The 18,525-nt window shown below is 42.5% G+C and overlaps 1 protein-coding gene across 3 annotated transcripts in view; it reads right to left on the reverse strand.

Annotated features, from left to right (window-relative positions):
* GRIA3 (glutamate ionotropic receptor AMPA type subunit 3) overlaps positions 1–18,525 on the reverse strand; it is a 144,310-nt gene that overhangs the window by 43,592 nt on the left and 82,193 nt on the right. For all 3 annotated transcript variants that reach the window (XR_012582546.1, XM_005484445.3, XM_005484446.3), the window contains exons 6-10: positions 17,139–17,300; positions 13,236–13,403; positions 10,828–10,932; positions 9,432–9,539; positions 8,065–8,271 (exon numbers count right to left, since the gene is read on the reverse strand). Coding sequence is in view for 2 of the 3 variants with exons in the window: in XM_005484445.3 (XP_005484502.1) it covers positions 8,065–8,271; positions 9,432–9,539; positions 10,828–10,932; positions 13,236–13,403; positions 17,139–17,300 (750 nt within the window). In the remaining variant the exon portion in view is untranslated. The remainder of the gene's footprint in view (positions 1–8,064; positions 8,272–9,431; positions 9,540–10,827; positions 10,933–13,235; positions 13,404–17,138; positions 17,301–18,525) is intronic.

Raw genomic sequence — 18,525 nt, forward strand, 5'->3', positions numbered from 1 at the left:
ATCTGATGGTGATGTATGTGACTGTCTTTAATATCTGGTCCGTTCCTCCTCCTAGCTATTGGTTTGGGTTTTACATTTGATAAGCAGAAATGGCAAAGGCTTCTCACACAGCTGATCAGAGCACCATGGGCTTGGTGCTCAGCAGCACCGTGCAGCCACCCTGGAGCACTGCTCAGGGTTTGCAGACCAAGGCCAGTGACAGCCTTGGCAGATGAGGGCTGGCCCTCCCCACAGCTGCCTCTCTCTGCAGGGCACCCACTCGCACACACAACCTCAAGGTCTGCTCCAGCCACCCATGGGTATCTCTCGACAGTTCCTACCAGTATGTGCAGCTACAAGGTACATGCACAAGTTCAGTGCTTGGAATAATCTGATAAAACCATGCCTGTGCACGTAAGGAAGCCACTTGGAAACCATGGCCCTAGGTGCCCCCTCTGGCAGCCCTGCTCAGTCCCTTTAGACAGTCATGTGTACTGGGACACTGCCTTTCCCCTCGAGCAGCCCTTTCCTCAAGGAGAAAACCTCAGCTGATATGTGGTCACTTACTGCAAAAATCTATCTGAACGTGGCTTGAATAGAAAAACTGAAAATGCCTTTGGATGCCTGGATGTTTCCTGGCTTTGCAGATGAATGTGTTCATCACCTAAGTAATGGAGAGGCTGGAGGGGAGGGTATGGGTAGAGTGAAGTAACATCTCTGCAAGATGTTGGAACTTGTTCACTGAGGAATTCCCCCAAAACATATATTTCTCTCATAGCTGATGCTTGTTGAGCTCCTGTTAAATACCAGATGTCTGCAATCAGGGTGAGATTCATACAGAATATAATTCTTAAATATAGTCAGAGTCCACAGCCAGCTGGAAGACTAAGCACTTTGACCATGCCACTGTACTTCCTGTTGAACTAATGAGGTAATTACAAATTAATCCTTATTAGAGCAAGCTTAATGGATCAGGACTCCTGTGGAGACTTAGCAGTGGCTCCATATGAAATGAAGCTTAGGTGGGAGGCAGGTGCCTTCCTCCCAGGCACTTCTGCACATGGACTGCCAGCCTTGGAACACCCCATCAAGGGAGGGAAAGGTGCTTCAGCTCTAAGAGCATTTAGTTGCTGGAGCATTTTTGTGAACTTGGAGAATTTTAATTCTCTCAAAGTAATATGTTAATTGCTAAAGTAGACATGGTGGAAATCTTCCTAAGTGCTGATGCAGCATGCAATAAGGTCTGTATCTCCATACCCAGCTGAGTTCATGCAGGATGCTCCTGTGGGGGGATGAAGCTGATGCTGAAGCACTGACAAATCACTTGTTAAAGCCCTGATTGTTACCATGTTCATACCATACAGGGTAGATTTCTTTGTAAATAATTTCAAACTGCCTTATAATATTAGATGGGATACAAATACTAATTTTCTGATACATCTCAGTCTTCCTGCTTTCCTACCATCCCTACCAAAGGCATTCACTGTATTGGAAAGACCAAAACCCACCCTCATCCTTTCTGTTTCTGCAGAGGGAACAAGCATGGCCACACAGGGTCTTGGAAAACCAGGGCACTCTCAAGCAGACTAGCTACAGTCCAACACCCAAACCTGGCTGCTCACCACTTCCCTGAATATTTGCTGCACTAGGGAGGTTAAAAACCAGTTCTCTCTTTGCTTATTTATTTAGAGATACAGTATTTGAAATGGAGAGCTTATGGAGAGCTCTAAGCACCCTAAAGGATCATTAATAACTGCAGCACTGTTGAGAATTTCCCTCCCTGTTATGGCTGCAGATAACCAGAACCCATACAAATTGAGCTCGATTAAAAAGAACACAACCACAAACATGCCCTTCTTCGAACAGAACTGGAGAGGGGTTTAAGAACCTCAACAACTGAGCTTTGCTAATCACTCATGACTAATGGTGTTTCAAACATCATCTTCACTGCATTTGAGCCGGGCAAGAAATGTCATGGATTCCTCTGAGGCTTGTTCTGTCTTTGCCTACTAGTGTGGGAGGGATGGATTTAGAGAGGACAGGCAGCACAGAGGCGCTGCCCACTCTGCTCAAAGATGACCCCAGGGAGCTGCAAACCTCCAGACTCTTATGGGGAGGGAGAAAAAAAATAGCAAATGGAAATATCCTTCTACATGGAGAATGAAAAATGATAAGATGTTCCACCTCTGTAATCCAAAAGGAGGAATGGGATTCTTCTGCTTACAGACCTACTGATGACTCTCCCAAAGCCAAAGCTGTGCACTAGAGACAGCAAGATCTGGACTGTGCTCCTGCTTGCAGAACTGAACACCTCCTTTGCTCAAGGGTCACTTTTCAAGAGGTGGGTCTGGACTGCAGTCACCTTGTGTGACAGGAAGCCAGGCAGAACCCCAGCTCTGTGCAGACTGTAGCAGAGGGATGCTGACTGACTTCCATCAGCAACCAAACCTCTGGGCACCCCAAAAGTGCTGGATATAGGTACACAGGGGCACCTGAAGGGACTGTGCTGCATTGGTGACTGTCTCTGAGCATGTTTTAACACTTCTCAGTGCAGTCTGAGGTTTCCAGGTAGCAGAAAAGAGTGTCAGACAGAGCAACACATCACCTGTGGTATCGGCTGGTAAGAGCTACCTTTGTAAAGGCAGTCCAGTATCTCCAAGGATATTCAGGGTGTGTTGAGAGGCCAGGTCATGGGGGCAATGTGGTTTTAACACATTAGCTCACACTTATTTAAAGCCAACAGGTCATACCTGACTAGCAACATGCTGCATTGAAGCCTTAATGTGCCCCTAGGTGAGCAGTGTAAAAAGGTATTAAGGTGTTAAAATGGCACTGGGCCCCATCTGCCACAGTTTGTCAAAGTTAAGTCCATTTGTAATTTCTGTGGATGCCCACAGCTCATCGTGACACACTCCTGCCATTCACAGATGGAGACATAAAGGGTACATCTGCTTTTGGGGCTGTGGACATATGTGTGCTTCCTCTGCCTGTGCTTGGACTCAGGTCAGCCAAAGCCCAGGACCATGGCAGCGTGGCTCTGTGCCAGGGCTGTGCTCCTGTCCCCCACCACAGCTCAGCCTGGCCAGGGACCCCACATCTGTCCAAGTGTACAGGGCAAGGGTCTGTCTGAGCTGCAGGGCAGCAGCATCACACAGCTGCCTTTGGGGACCTGTACCTGGGCTTCCCTCCTGCAGAAACCAGGAGTGAGGAGCACAGGACAAGCTTCACCCACTCTGCCACAGACTCAGAGCATGTGGGAGATTTAAGGAAAAGTAGGGATCAAATTAGCTTACCTTTCTGCTATGATTCAAAGGCTGCATGTGCCATTCTGCCTGCTGCTGGCACAGCCAGAGGCCAGCCCCACACGGGGTGGGTTGGTCTGCTCGAGGCAGGGGATGTGTCGGCCGTCCCTCTCTGACAGACCGCGGTGGCTGCCGTGTTCCGGGGACTGCCTGTCCCTTACATCCCTGCTTCATTCCTTTGTGCTATTTTACATATTGAGAGGTTTTTATAAAGGCTTGTTTCAACCTGAGCAGAGTTTTAAAGGCTGTAAGGTCTGGCTGCTCTTTTCATTCCCAAAGCATTTGTAGTTACAATTAAGATCTGTGTTAAAACTACTGCCAATTAGCCTCAGCGCTGTGAAAAGCACCAGGCCCGGGGAGGGATGGCTTCCCCTGGCTGAACAGGGAAGGAAGAACAGCAGCCTGCTTTAAAAGGCGAAGGAGAAATAAAAGCCTACAGAAAGAGGCTGACCCCAAAGAAGAGAAAAGACGACTGTCTAGTGCTCAGCAGCTGGTGGGTACAAAGCCCCGAGCAAGGGGCCGAGGGAGCTGCTGCTGCTGCTCTGCCCCAGCCAAGGGCACGTCCTCAGCCCCTGGGTCACTGCAGGACAGTACTTGTCTTGCTGGACTGCTCTGCTGGTTAGATTTAAATAGCAATTCAGTCTCCTGGACTAAGAATGATTTAGCTACTTCCCTTCTGAAATGTCCAGGAAAAAAGATTTACCTATTTTCTATTTTTATTCTGTTTAAAATTTCCACTGTTCTTTGGAAATTTCTTTTAGCTTAAAAAAATAGTGCTTGAATGGGTATCTGGTAGGATGAAGAGTTTTATTTTGACATATCAGAGTGAAATAGAAAAATTAAGTATTTTTTTTTTTCAGCCTGAACTAACACTTTTTGATTTATGAAAAATCAAATACATTTCCTTTTATATAAAATTTCATTCTTATTATTAATTAGTATTAAATTATCATTACTACTACTATCACTAACATTTAAAAATTGCTAACAAACCACAAAGCTCTGTTATTCCCTCTCCAACAAGCCTGCTGGGTTCTCCTGCCTGAAGCAAAGGAGTTTGGAAATATCTGCTCAGGCAGAATTCCCTGCCTCCAGGGCTGCCATCCCTCTGTAACCAAGTGCATGGGCATAGCCCTTTGCAAAACTACAAGGCCCAAGGGGCACAGCTGAGATTGTCCTTGACTTCAGGGACCCTACAGTACAGCAGACTTTTATGCCCTCCAACCAGACCTGATGTGATATGAGACAGGGGAGGGAGAATTTCTAATGGGAAGCATTTTAGTGTGTAAATGTCAATGTGTAACTCTAGGGACTGCTCTAGTCAGCCCAGCCGACCTCCAGTGAGTCCTTCACTGGAGTCAGGGCTGTGCCACCCTCCAGAGCTGCAGCAGGGTGACACAGCCCCCCCGGTGCTTTGGGATCAGCTCAGTGCACACTGGGGCCCTCCCCTCCAATGCAGAGTCTGGAGGCTGCCCTTTCTCCCCTGACTGTGCTGCATTCCACAGGAATGGAGAGCAATATTAACAATGAACTGGCACAACCCAAACATTAAATACAGTTAATTGGGGTTTTAACATTAAAATGAACAAGCCATTCATTTCCTATGATTGTCCTAAGAGCAATTTTAGAAAAGAGTTGCATGCATAGGGCAATGCAAAAAAGGGTTCAGTATTCAAAAAAAGGCTGAGATGCCCCAGCATTGCCAGGTGGTGGCAAGGAGGCTGCTGGGTCAGGAATATGCAGTGACAAATGGCTAGTCACTGCTTATCACTTGAGACAAATGCAATCTAAGGGATTGTGTTTCTGCCACAGCTCAGCTGAGCTGCTGGATAACTGGTACCAAAACCAATCAGGCTCCTTTCATCCTACCAAGTCTATCTTCCACAGATGCTAACAAAGGTACTTAAAATCTAATCTGCCTCTTGTCTTCCCAAAATGGAATCCAGAGGAGCCAAATTTGAGTAATTTTGCTGACAAGATTCACAGGGGCATTACCTTAACGTAGTTTTAGTTCCCTAATAGAGTTTTAAGCCCCTGAGAGATAAAGGAAAGTTAGCACGTAAACGAGGCGGTTGCTCCAAATAATTAGCACTTCTGGAGTACTTCTCATCTTCAAAGGGCTCAGTGCACATCCTTGTGAGTGTGGTACACAGCCCCCTCTCAAGGGATGGAGAAAGAGGCCAAGGGTATTTCACAATGTTTGCAAATAGAGCTGGGAAAAGGTCTGGAGGGCTGGTGAGGTTTGCACTCGGAGTTCAGGGGCTGTTTTCCCCACTGCCAGAAAGCCAGGTGGGTTTCCATGCAGCCTGCAAGCTCAGTTCAGCTGGGCACTTTGGGGAGCTGGCTCAGCAGCACAGGGCTGGAAGCATTAACTTGGGTCTGCACTCAAACCTCATGGGACACATCTGACCTTTGAATAATTGAGCATTGCAGCAGAGAGGCTTCAGTAACAGAGCTCACACCATGAGTGCAGGAACTGCTGGGGGTCAGGGAGGGAAACATTCCTCAATTTTTCATTAACGAGAAAACACAGATGAAAACTGTGCTCAGAATACAAAGGAACTGACCTTTCTGCAGGGGAAAAAGAGAACGGTGGGTGGGTTTGGGGTTAAGGAATGGTCTGTGGTGCCTACAGGGCTGGTTCTGCTGGTGTGGAAAGGTCACAAGTATGATTAGGGCTAAGTTTGAAGCGAAGGAGGCAGAGCTCTCTTGAGCTAGGCTGGTCCCAAGAGGCTGTGGAAAAGGCAGCTGCAGCCAAACTGCTTATCACACATTGGTCTGGGTTGGAAAGGACATTTAAAGATCATCTAGTTCAACCTCGCTGCAGTAAGCAGGGACATCTTCCACTAGTTCAGGGTGTTTAGTGCCCTGTCCAGCCTGACCTTCAATGTTTCCAGGGACGGGGCATCCACTGCTTCTGTGGGCAACCTGGGCCAGGTCCTCAGCACCCTCTCAATGAAGAATTTCTTCCTAATATCTAATCTGAATATGCCATGGATTAAAGCCATTCCTCCTTGCCTTATCACTACACGACCCTCTAAAACATCCCTCTCCATTTATCTTACAGCCCCTTCAGGTATTGGAAGGTGCTCTAAGATCTCTTTGGAGCCTTCATCAGGACAGGTGTTCCAGCCCTCAGAACATCTTTGAGGCCCTTCATGCAGGGGGATCTTGTATGGCAGCTGCACAGACTAATCTTACTGGGCTCAAGACACAAAAGCTGTAGCCCACATCACACCTTTCTCCCCTAGTGTACACAGCCCCTGTGCTCTGACTGTTAGCAGCAATTTCAGCTTCTCTTTTGCCATGCTTTTTCCACATGGTATGGTTATTTTATAAGTGAATGAACAAGTTTCATTGCTTGTCACTCGCAAGCACATCAAAAGGACCCAATTACAGCTGATACTCTTCATATTTCTTGAACCACACACAGAACAACTGAGGGTATAGGTTTCCAGTGCAGTATAATTTGCTTGGAACTAAACTAAACCTTTGCTTCAGAGGTTCTCAATGGACTTGTGCTCTCTACGAGAGCGAACTTCAGTTTCCCAAATTGCACAACTGAGGCACGCAGAGTTCAGAAGATTTGCATAATGGCAGACCTCAAAGCAAAAGGGAAGCAAAGAAGTAATCCAAGGGTCCAGAACCCTGTTTACTTTCTGTAATCAGTAGATTTCCCTCCCTGCCACAGTACAATGCAACAAAACCATTGTTATTTCTATAAAACATTTTCAAGTTGAATAGGCTACCAATTACATAATAAGGCATCAGGACTGACTGCTCCAGAGTAAGAAAACTTGTGAAAATCTAGCAATTAATTAAAAAAGACTGATTCATTAGAAAAGAATCATCTCACCAAACATTTTGCAAGAATGATGATGCATTATCCCAAGGAAATTTTGAGGTGACTTTTAGAAATTACACTCAGCCACAGAACAAAAGGATGCAATTGAAATATGCACTTCTGCTCAGATATTTTTAATAAAGGGAAGCTTGTTAAAAATAAACTGCAAAAAAGATTTGGGCGGAATCACAAATCATCTCATTAGCATTTGAGGGGAAAAAAAGGATGAAATATCAGCTTGAGAAGTCTTTTCTGTAAAGCCAATTTTCTCCCCCTTCCATCTGGTTTAACAGTATTCCAAAATTCTCATTTTTAAAGAAGGTTCTAAAATGGCAGTTCCGGACTGTTTTTGTTCTTACTAAACAAAGTGATGTACACCCAATATAGAAATATAAAGAAGAATACAGTGAATTAGCCTTTTTTTTTTTTGTCTGACAGTTGATTTTTGAAGCCAAACCCAGGGATTAAAGAGAAAAAACATGTGGGCGATTTCACACCTGCATTGCTTCTTGCCCTGAAAAGTAAGCATGGAGTTAAATGGGTCAAACAGAAATCAAGATCAGTGACCCAGCAAGGCTCAGTATCCCAGATCAGACACCCCCCAGCACTTAAGAGACTGATACAGAAAAAGGAGATCTGGCAAATGAAGAAGAAGCATATAAAGAGCAAACTGGAAATTCTGCTATAAGCAAGAATTTGAAGTTTGCCCAATGCTACTTATCAACATTTTGTGGACTCTGATTTGGAGAACAGCAGTAAAATGTGACACTTTCCTGCAATGAAACAATTAGAAAAGTAGACTATAAAAATGGCAATACAAAGAAATATCTAGAATTTTAAAGGTAGTATTCAAACAGATGATCTTTATTTTGCAGTTTATTAACTTTGAGCATATTTTTTTAATAAAGAACATTAAAATGAAGGTTAAGAGAAACTTACCCCATAGACCAGTTCACCCACCATGCCATTCCATATCTTAGTCTCAGGGTCCCTAGCTCCATATTTCCCATCTCCAACAATTGACAGTTTGTATTTTATTCCAACATGTTTTGCTATTTCAGAAGCTAAGTCTACACAATATCCTTCATATCTCTCATTCCCTTCTAGTTGTTCATGGTTTTTCTTATACATTACATATGGTGATTCCTTTGAAACAAAAGTAAAGATCAAAAGTCTATGAATGTAAAATACAGTTGTAAACCACACAAAATGAGAGCTGCTATTATCCTTTATATTACTGACAAATATTTACAATATTTCCTGCTTTGGTACAGAAATTAGACAGACTTCTGCATAAAACTCCTTGGCTGGTCCTACAGCCACACATATTATTGACTGTATTCCTAGTAAGGAGCTATTAAAACCAGGACTTTTTAACAAAGTTACACATCTGTTTGCAGAATTATGCCTGATTAGACAGTCAATTAGCATCATTGCAGCAATAATTCAAATTTTAGTGTTTAAAGACTGACATATCCAACACCAGTACCATCACCACAATTTCCTAAGGCCCCAGTGGCCACAAATGGGGCTCTGAAGGAGATATTTTCAAAGAAGCCTAAGGGAAGCTAGGTTGAAACCCTCAGCAGCATTTTTGTCACTGAATTCCCTTAGCCTTCTTGGAAAATTCTAATTGAAATGCTGATTATATCTCACTAAATCCATAGGAGTATAAAATACAATGCTTCACGAAACAGCTTAAAATTAACTCATGCTTAGTAGAACTGTAAGAAGCACAAAAGTCCCAATGAAGCTGTACAGAGCAGGTCTGTAGAGGTGTTGGGACTGACACAGGTGCTGCTGCTCGTGACACACACGAAGAGCTTTGCTCCTTTGGGATTGCAGGAAAAGGCTGCTTTTCACCCAGTGCTAGAGCAGTTCCAGTTCTCTACAGGCTTCATTGTGCCACCCTTACTCAGTCCACAGGGGTTGAGTTTACAGGAGCTGTACCTGAGTGAGGGGTGCAAGATTTGACTCTGCAGCACACAGGCCAATCAATCTCTGTGCTCATTTACAGGCATGCACAATATCTTCACTTACATGAGGCACTTAATTGAGTTAAAGTGTCTGGGAAGCAGCAAAGCTCAATGGTGAGCTCAGTGAGCTCCTCCTGTGAGCAGACTGACTGATACATACATATGTTAGCAGGGTCAAGCCCTCAGAACATCTCTGGAAGATACTGAACTTTCCAGTCACTTGAATTCACACAGTATTCAACATCTGCCTCCTGCCCAGGTGTCTAACACACCTCAGGAGTCTTGTGCCTTGTTCCCTAAACACAAACACACTACAAACACAAAACTTACCAAGATGGTAGTGACTACTATAGTTCTGTTCTCCACAGATGAAGTGTCATTAGAGGGCAGCTGATCTAATGCTGGCACATATCTTTCATATTCATTCCAATAACCAGCCTATAAAAATGGAGATTGTTACCTCATTACATACCTTTACAAGGACTCTGGCACCTGAATTAGTAAGAGCAATTGTCAAAACCTAAGGCTTTGAAACATTTCTCATTCACTGTTTTTATCATTAAGGGACTATATTAGCTTTACATCCATTTCCTTAAAGAAACAATGTTCTCAAGCCCAAGAGCAATTCAGCACAAGCCAAATCTAAGTGAAAATACATACTAAATTCTCCCTGTCTCAATTCACATCAGTATGGTGCCTGTGGAATAAATTCCCATATATCCACAGCATAAGAACATACTACAGACAAGAAAAGAAACTGCACAGCATTCTGAGTAAAATTCTCTGAATTTGTGATTTTTATCCAAGACGGCCCCTGCAGACTTGAGCTGGCTTTAGATGCACAGACATCATTGGCAATGCAGGCACAGCTGCATTATCTCCAGAGTGGGACACAAACCCCTCTGTGAGCACGAGGTGACTTTATCAGCTGCCTGGTGCTGACCTTTGGCTGCATCACTGGGCTATCACAGTGGCTTTTGTATGTCTGCACAACACAGGAGTAACACTGTTCTCTGCACCCCCCTGAGCGCCTGGGCCATGTTTAGAGGTACTTGGTTATCAAATGTGCAGAATTGTTTAAGGAGTCTCAGTGGTGATCAAGCAGGTTAAGAACCTATGTCCAGGTGAAATCAGGGGATTTAAGAGACTCCTACACACATTATTCTCTCAGTACTTTTGTGACCCTGTCTACATAATGGTTTTGAACATCTGCCTTAAACTTCTTTTGTAACACCAATACAGGCAACTATCCCACTTAGGATCTATCTGTTATTTAGGAGACAAGAGAATTATTATGAAATTCTAAATAAAACCAAACTTAATTTCTCTTAATTTCAGAAGCTTTCACTGGTTCCAGCTTCACTGTGGCTCTAAAGCCCAGTATGGAGAGGGAGGGAAAGATGGAGAGGAATTTAGAAGATAGGACTAAGCACAGGACCATGACAGCAGGTATTATGCTTGGCAGTGAAAAAGCTCCAGAAGGGCTTTAAGGGAAAAAGTTGTGTTTGAAGTTGACACGAGAATCAGTGAAGATGTTAAGCAGGGTGAGTAGTTCAGTCCAGGAACTGAATGCAACAGGGTTCCTAGGATAGGGAAGACAGCAAGAAGGGGGCACTCCTCAGGACCCTGTTATTACACTGCACCTCTGGTATTTTTGAATTTCATTGGTTAGTTGGAATAAATATTTGAGATGGTGTGAAATCTGGATCCATGTCTTGAAACTCACCTTCCGTGACCCAGCAGCTTTCATTTCATACACATCAATTGTGTAATTTGTTCTCCGCCCATAGGTGTCAAACTGGATGTTCCCTGTCATTCCTTGAACTTGCACCTTGAGGGAATAAACAGAAAAGTATTTTAATAAAAGATTCACTTTATTTTTTATCTATATAAGAGACTTGTACTGCTTCTGACAGAGCCAATTGTACTGTTCAAAACAACCCCAGTCCCCATTCTCCGAGTTCCAGCTGTAAATATTTGTTAGCACTCAGCTGGTGACTCAGAGTGAGCCAGAGTGAGCTGCATTTAAATGAAATTAGCCCTGCAGGTATGTTAAATGTAAGAAAGACTGATCCTGCCATGCTTGGTCACACTGGGCTCACTGGTACAGAACAGAGCATCAGCGAAGCACAAGCAACAATTAGTGCAGTTAAAGCCCTCACAATATGGCACAGAGTGATCTGCAGTACCGACCAGAATGGCATCTCATTGTTCACTCTGGGAAGTGCTTTATTTTAAGATCAGTCCCAGTGTAGGAGAAAGGAATGAATGTCTTCTCTGAATGAGCACAGACAATTGTCTCTACTGCTTATGGGGTTTTGGTCTCAGGCAGGATGGATGGGTGTACAGACGGTAAGTCATTATCATTACCTACTCACATGAATCATCTGAAGGGGAAGTATAAAGTACTTTGTCTCAAAAAAAAGCCTTTCTTATTTCTCTGTATGAAAGGATGAGGCATTTTCCTTTATCACTTATCAACACTGACAAGCTGTCATCTCAGGCAGAAAAGGTAACAGTCTCAAACTTCAGTAGGGGAAAATTAGCTTTAATATTTAGCAAAAACTGTAGAAGTTACAGGAAGAGGTGCTAGACTAGTCAAAGGCAAACTGTTCAGGGCTGGTGACTGATCTGATGGTCACTCTTCAGAGATGAGGTGTGAGGCTACATAAAACAAAAATTCCATGGACACAAAATTATCCAGGGAGCCAAATTCACACTGCCATATAGAGAGTTGCTTTTTATCAGTATTGATAAAAAGAAAGGTTCAAATCAGATTTGAACCTTCTTTAAAATAATTTATATCATGACAGGGGCTGGAAAAAATCAGAAGTATTCCTGTCTCCAGAAAGCTAGAGAGATGAACTGCACTTGGAAAACCAAATTTGACCCCAAGAGGTCTTATCAACTGTGGACTGAGCAAATGTATTTGTAGGGTAGTTGACACATAAGTTGAATCCAGATGTGAGTTGCTGTGCCTGCCTCTGGCATTTACTGGAAGCTGTCTGGCTACCTTAGCACAGCAGTGACTGGGTGTCTCACAGAGCTTGTTCCACTGGCTCCATCCTGATGCCCATTGATACATGAGCTTCCTGCACTGGACACCCTTTAGCTTCAAATTTAATTTATTTCTCTTCGGTGAGAAAACTCAGCACTTTGCAAAACCTGGCTGCACTGAGGCAGGAAGGCTTGCCAGGACTCAAACACTTTTCGTGGCAGCGTGTGGAGGCAATTGCAGAGTGACTATTTATAAGTGTCCAGATCTGTCTGTCTAATATAATCAATGCTAACAGGTTTGTTTGAGAGTTACTTGAGCCAGATTAAAAGCAGCAATCTTGTCTTTTGTATCTACAAAAACATTATCCGGTTTTTCCTGTAGTCACTTGCTTTAAAGCAAATAGCAGACTAAAAAGAGCTTAAAAATCAACAATATTAGAGACATAAGTGAGGTGGATCCCATGCCATAACTAGTGTTAAGGATATAAAATCTGGCCATGCAGAAGGTAATCTGGCTAAATGCAAAGTTATGCCAGGAATCAGAACTGGTTGGAGGCAAAACCGTTCCTAAGTTCAGGACGGTGCTGAGATCTACCAGTACTAATATGACCAACAACAATTTCTCCACTTTTTTAAACCAATCTGAGTTGAATTTTTACTGGCAAATTATCAAAACTGCACACATACATTTAACAAATCTATCCCTGTAAGAATTATAACACATGTACCAAAGACCCAGTCTATTTCTGTTAGTCAGATTTGCAGGCTCACCCTGACTTTAGAAACCCCCAATATGGGTTTGATTGCAAAATGGCTCATGCTTACTCTCCTGGGGAGCTGGGGTGTTACAGGGGAGCTGGGGAACTGTAGGTGCTCTGGTGGGGACAATCAGGCAGCTGCTGCATCAGTACCACAGGGATTTTGGCCAAAGTTTTGAGAGCTAGCACGTTACACCTTGCCCTCTATTGAATATATTTGATCCATCCTTTGAAGTTCCTCATTAACTTTGTTTTTACTTGGCTCCCCCTGAGGAGCTGCAGCTGTTTGTGTGAGCACAGAAGCTCTGTGCACATGGAGCAGGACACAAGCACTACAGAATTGCTGCTGCTGCTCTTTAGCTGTTATCTTTGCCCTTACCATTTTCAGTGCTCTTTCTATATCAATTCCTTGGCTCCATGGCACTGCAGGGTTAGCCAGGCAGTCTCCAGCACTGCCTCTCCTGGAGACATCCACTCGCTGCCTTCGGAGGTACCGGAAAGCCTCAGCTATCACCAGCACTGCATCGTGGGTCAGTGCAGACGTGTACTGCAATTGACACAAAGAAAATACAGCAACAAACGGCAATTTTAGAATTGCCCCAGGTATCACATCAAGTCCTCTTCTTTGTTAGAACAGGAGAATCACACTTGTTGTTCGGGGCTGGTGACTGATCTGCTGTCACTGTTCAGAGATGAGGTGCAAGGCTACATCAAACAAAAATTCCAGGGACCCAAAATTATCCAGTGAGCCAAATTCACACTGACATATAGGGAGTTTCTTTTTATCAGTACATGGATTTGAACCTTCTTTAAACTAATTTATATCACTACAGGGGCTGGAAAAATTGGAGGTATTCCTGTCTCCAGAAAGCTAGAGAGATGAATTGTGCTTTGAAAACCAACTCTGACCCCAAGAGATCTTATCAACTGTGGACTGTGGATCCTTTGCTTGCTCTCTGTCCTTCAGCTGGTGCTTTGTAACAATTCCCCCTATTTCAATTAACAAATTAAAAATATTTTCATTCTGTATAGCATATAGCAGCAAAATAACAATACCAGTTCACAGCTGCATGAAATTTCGATTTAATTGGAAACTTGCTCATCTAGATGAGCTTACTACAAATGTCTGCAATTCCATGCTGGACCATACTGATACCAAAGGAAAGCTCTGAGTTTTTGCATTAGGTAGTTTTTTTTGTTTTTAACAAGATTGCCAAGAGAGCTTTGATTTGAAGTTACCATAAATCATTTCTGTTTGGATCACAGTCCTGATTAGGTAGCATCTGTGGCAAGGAATAGATAAGATTACTTTTCTTAGAAAACAGCTATACAAGCAAGTAATCACAAAATACACTTTAGGAATTACATCACCTTGGTAATTCACCATCTGCCTTCCCTTACTCCATGATAAACCTGCAGAGAGTGGGAAACTCTGAGGAGCAGCAGCTCTGCAACAAAACCCCCAGACAACTTAACTTACATATTCCTGTTGCTGTCAACTCCATTCACTGCTTGTTGCATGTTGTCTGGTGACACCCCCAATGCTATAAATTTAGCATCACCTAGAAAATGTCATCAAAGAGGGAGTTTTTTTGGTATTTGACATCCCTGGGTTCCACCGGCATTACAGCACACCTGTAATTCCAGGTTCTGTGTAGAGGAGACCCTTTCTGCATGGACCTACTGGGAGCAACTGAACATGCTCACTCTGTAAGAGCAGATTTCAAGTCCCTTGTAAATGAATCTCAATACCTCCACATCATTTGTAAGAGAACAAAGGAAGAAATGAAGAATGGAAGGGGCACCTGCCCTTCTTTTGGCTGTCTAGAGATCCTGCCACCCAAGGAACCTTGTGCTGGAGTTCAGGCCACAAGACCTGCTGCCCATGCGTGAGTTAGAAAGTCAGAAATCCAAGTTTCAGCTGCTTATTCAGCTACACTCTTTATGGACAAGATTTATTATACTCAGAAATTAATTCTATCCTGTAGGGCAGGACAGAACAATTGGAGGTTCTGCATTTCTTAACAATCAGTATTATCTCACTGCAAGTTCTTCAGTTTGATACCAAGCCGCAGGAACTCTGCACAGAACAAGGAGTGTCTGCATGTGCAGATCAAGAGAATTGTGTCATAAAAAAGAGTGCAAAGGTAGGGCTGTGAAGAAGGTGATAGAGCAGACATTTCACTGAGCTTTAAACGACAGCAGCTTAAACTCACTGGGAGTGGGTGGTGGTTCCTGCTCTGTACAGCACAGGCACTCTTCTGATCCTGCCCACCTTTACCTCTCCCTGTGATGCTTTGTAATAATCACTCTCTCCTCTCTTACAAAGTTAACAAAGGTTATATATGCCACAATCCACACAATAATACAGAACTGGACAGTAATTTTAATGTATTTGTTCCTGTATTAAAAAAAAGTCTTGTATTAGCTGTCCAATCTAGCACTACATAAAACTTACACATTGATAATTTTTTCGGCAGACTGCGTCAATTGTCAGTAACCTTAATGCAGTCCATTCCAAGTCATGCCAAGAGAGCTATCTAATTTTCTACTTTATTTGAATTCTACTTATAAATGCATGAGCATGCAAAGAGAAAAAAGAGAGAAAGAAGGGAAAGGCTGATAAAATGTAGAATAAATTAAACATCAGGACTTTAATCTCTAGGCAATTTTATTTCCTAATCAAAAATATTGTACATCAATTCCTAAGTATGCTTTTTGTCTGATTGACAAATACTGTGCACATTTCTATAATGAGCTGCACATTTGTGGAAAGGTAATGTAATCTTTGTGTTTCTACCATATACTTAAGATTCTTTTTTAAGGAAGAAGAATAATTTTTTCCTCAAGGCAAATTGCTTTCAAGTGGAACAAAATCATCTCAGGTTAACTTTGTATATTTCAGAGCTTTTAAGATTAGTATGATACTTATCTTCACTTCTACATCACTGCTAGAAAGCTTTACAAAGCAGGACTAAGTTCTAATCCACAGGCAACAATTCACTAATCTGGTTTTTGTGGGCCTCTGTTTGCCTTCCTCTGCTTCCTCTGAAATGCCAGAAAGGCGTGGGATTAAGAAAATTTTCCTCCCTCACAGAAATGTCATGATGCCAGGAAGAGTATCTCCAAATGGCACGAGTCATTAATGAATGGCACTGCCAGAAGGAGCAGACCCTTGTAAGCAGCTCCTTTTCCGTCTGGATCCCAGCCCAGGGCTACTGCCTACCCTGCTGCCCCCATGCATGGAATGGGAGTAGATTTTTCCTTCTTATCTAGTATTTTAATGCTTTCCTGAACTTTGTCTTACTCATACTGAGACAGTACTCCAGTTTATCAAAGTAATTTTGAATTCCAAATCTGTTTCATCAATTTGCATGTGTCCTTCCCAAATCAAACACTAAAGACATGAACTGTCTTGTCAGGGCAGTGGTTTTTAGGTTTGGCTGCCCTGAGAAATCAGTCTGTATGCTACCATACCCAGGTTTCATTCACCAATGGATAGCAGTGAAAAAGAACAGATCCCACCAAAAGAAGAGAAGAAAGAAGAAATATTACTAATATACAGTGCTCCTAGAAGATTTTATGACTTCTGTGCCTGGACACAGTTTCCTGATGCACTCCTTCACAGGACAGTGAATAGCATCCTCCTCTATGAAAGAGATGCTGAGGCAGAACAAAATCTGGGTGAGATAGTAACAGGTTGCAGGTTTCCTAATAACAGGTGCATTTACTTCATCTAATCTGCGACAGTTTTGGTGAACCTGGGACTTTCATCCAAAAATTTTTTGAAAAATTGTATTGGTTCCAGTTTTAATAGCCAGACTGTTTAAGTAAAGGACAGTGGTGCAAAACAGAGGCTCAGATTATGAGGGTAACTGCCAGCAGTGACTAGGAGGCAGCAGTGGCTCCTTAGTGAATCCAAAGCTACTTCATTTTGCATGTGAAATTCTCTATTACCATTAAAATGGACTAGTAATCCACATTTTGCATCTCAAATCTAACCTCACTAGCCCTCATATTCAGCCCAAGACTAACTCAAGAGATTCACATTAGAAGTTTTGATATCCACTGCACAGTGACAGGATTTGCTTCTGAGGAGCTCTCACCATGGTGGGCACTTGGTGTAACAGCTTGTGCCACTTTCTCCTGGAAAGGCAGTGAATGTTGTGACATATTCTCATCACGGATCTGTATCGTAATCATGCACATATCTGAGGTTACAAACTCCCAAAGAATTGTTAAAAGCATATCATGTCCATCACTGATAGGTTATAATAAATACCTTTAATGGTGAGTTTTTGGCTTCAGGGAATTCCCTTTCATCAAGCCTCATCCAGCGCTGTAGAAACTGTTGAACCATTGGATTTTCATTATTAACAATCTGGAATCCAGTAATGTTGGCACCTCCATGCATTACTTTCTCCAGAACAATGTCTGTGAAACCCTGGGAGGACACATGTATTAAAAAAGGGAATCATTGTCATCCAAAGTCACTTTCCTCTGGTTCAGTTTTACCTGCTACAAGTGCAGCACAAAGAACACTGCCTAATGTCCCTCTTGTTAGCTAAAAATATTCCACCAAGGAGACAATTACTATCACAATTAGGATTTTGATAGTGGCATAGAGTAGAATTTAAAATATCATCTTGTTTGTTGCAATAGAAAACTTCCCATTTGGGTTGTGGCAATGTTGTAGGTAGTATTTGCCAGTCAGAAAGAAAACAGCAGGGGAACTTGAAGTACCGTTTCCTCTTTTGTCCTAATCATGGTGAAAACTGGTCAAGGACCTCAAATCCCATTTGTACAGCAAAGTGAACACAAAGATTCAGGGCTGGGAAAGAAAACCACTCCATTTCTTGCCAGGCAGTTCTCCATCACAGCATCACTCAGCATGTCACGTGCAAGCAGAACGGGATGATTCTCTCCCACTCTGTTGTTATTTATACCTGAGGCAGTAAATTGGAGTCTTTTTGATTAGTATGACTTGATTGCAGTCATGTTTATTTGAATGTCAATGGTTACACATACTAAAAGGCAACCCAGAATAAGAACCTCTGTATTTCTATGCACGAGCTAATCAGTGAGACCACGTCTGCTTCTTATAATGCAAAATGATGCATCTTAAAGTCATACAGTACTTATACTAAATAAGGATATTTAAAAATTTGTCTTTTCTGCTTTAATCACACCAAAACAAGGATACAGAGTATCTTTGAGTAATTAGGATTGCCAGCTAGAAAGTGAGAGTTTTGGAAAAACTCACATTTTTCTACTTCCAGTAGGCACAGAACCTAAAAATGAGTCTTCCTGCAGGATGAATTACAATACAAGAATTTTTGTACAGAATTTAAGTAGATGGTGTTTCAAAAGCATCACAAACATCCCTGAAAGTTAATCCTATTCTCCAGAAGAAGCTCTGATACAGATAGAAATGTATAGCCTCTTCCTGGTAGATCAGCACATACACAGGCACAACCCTACACTCTAAAATATAAAAGAAAGGCTAAACAGCCTTGGTGGTTTACTTAATAGAATTGTTCTAATTTGCAGCTTTTTATCACTTATACAGAAACATGCTACAATTATTTTTCCTAGAGTGCTTAAATTCAAAATATGTTTCTAGAAAATTACAGTCACAATTTATGAGGACAGAAACATCTAATTTATGA

This window comes from Zonotrichia albicollis, chromosome 14, assembly GCF_047830755.1.
Source record: "Zonotrichia albicollis isolate bZonAlb1 chromosome 14, bZonAlb1.hap1, whole genome shotgun sequence".
Taxonomy (NCBI): Eukaryota; Metazoa; Chordata; class Aves; order Passeriformes; family Passerellidae; genus Zonotrichia; species Zonotrichia albicollis.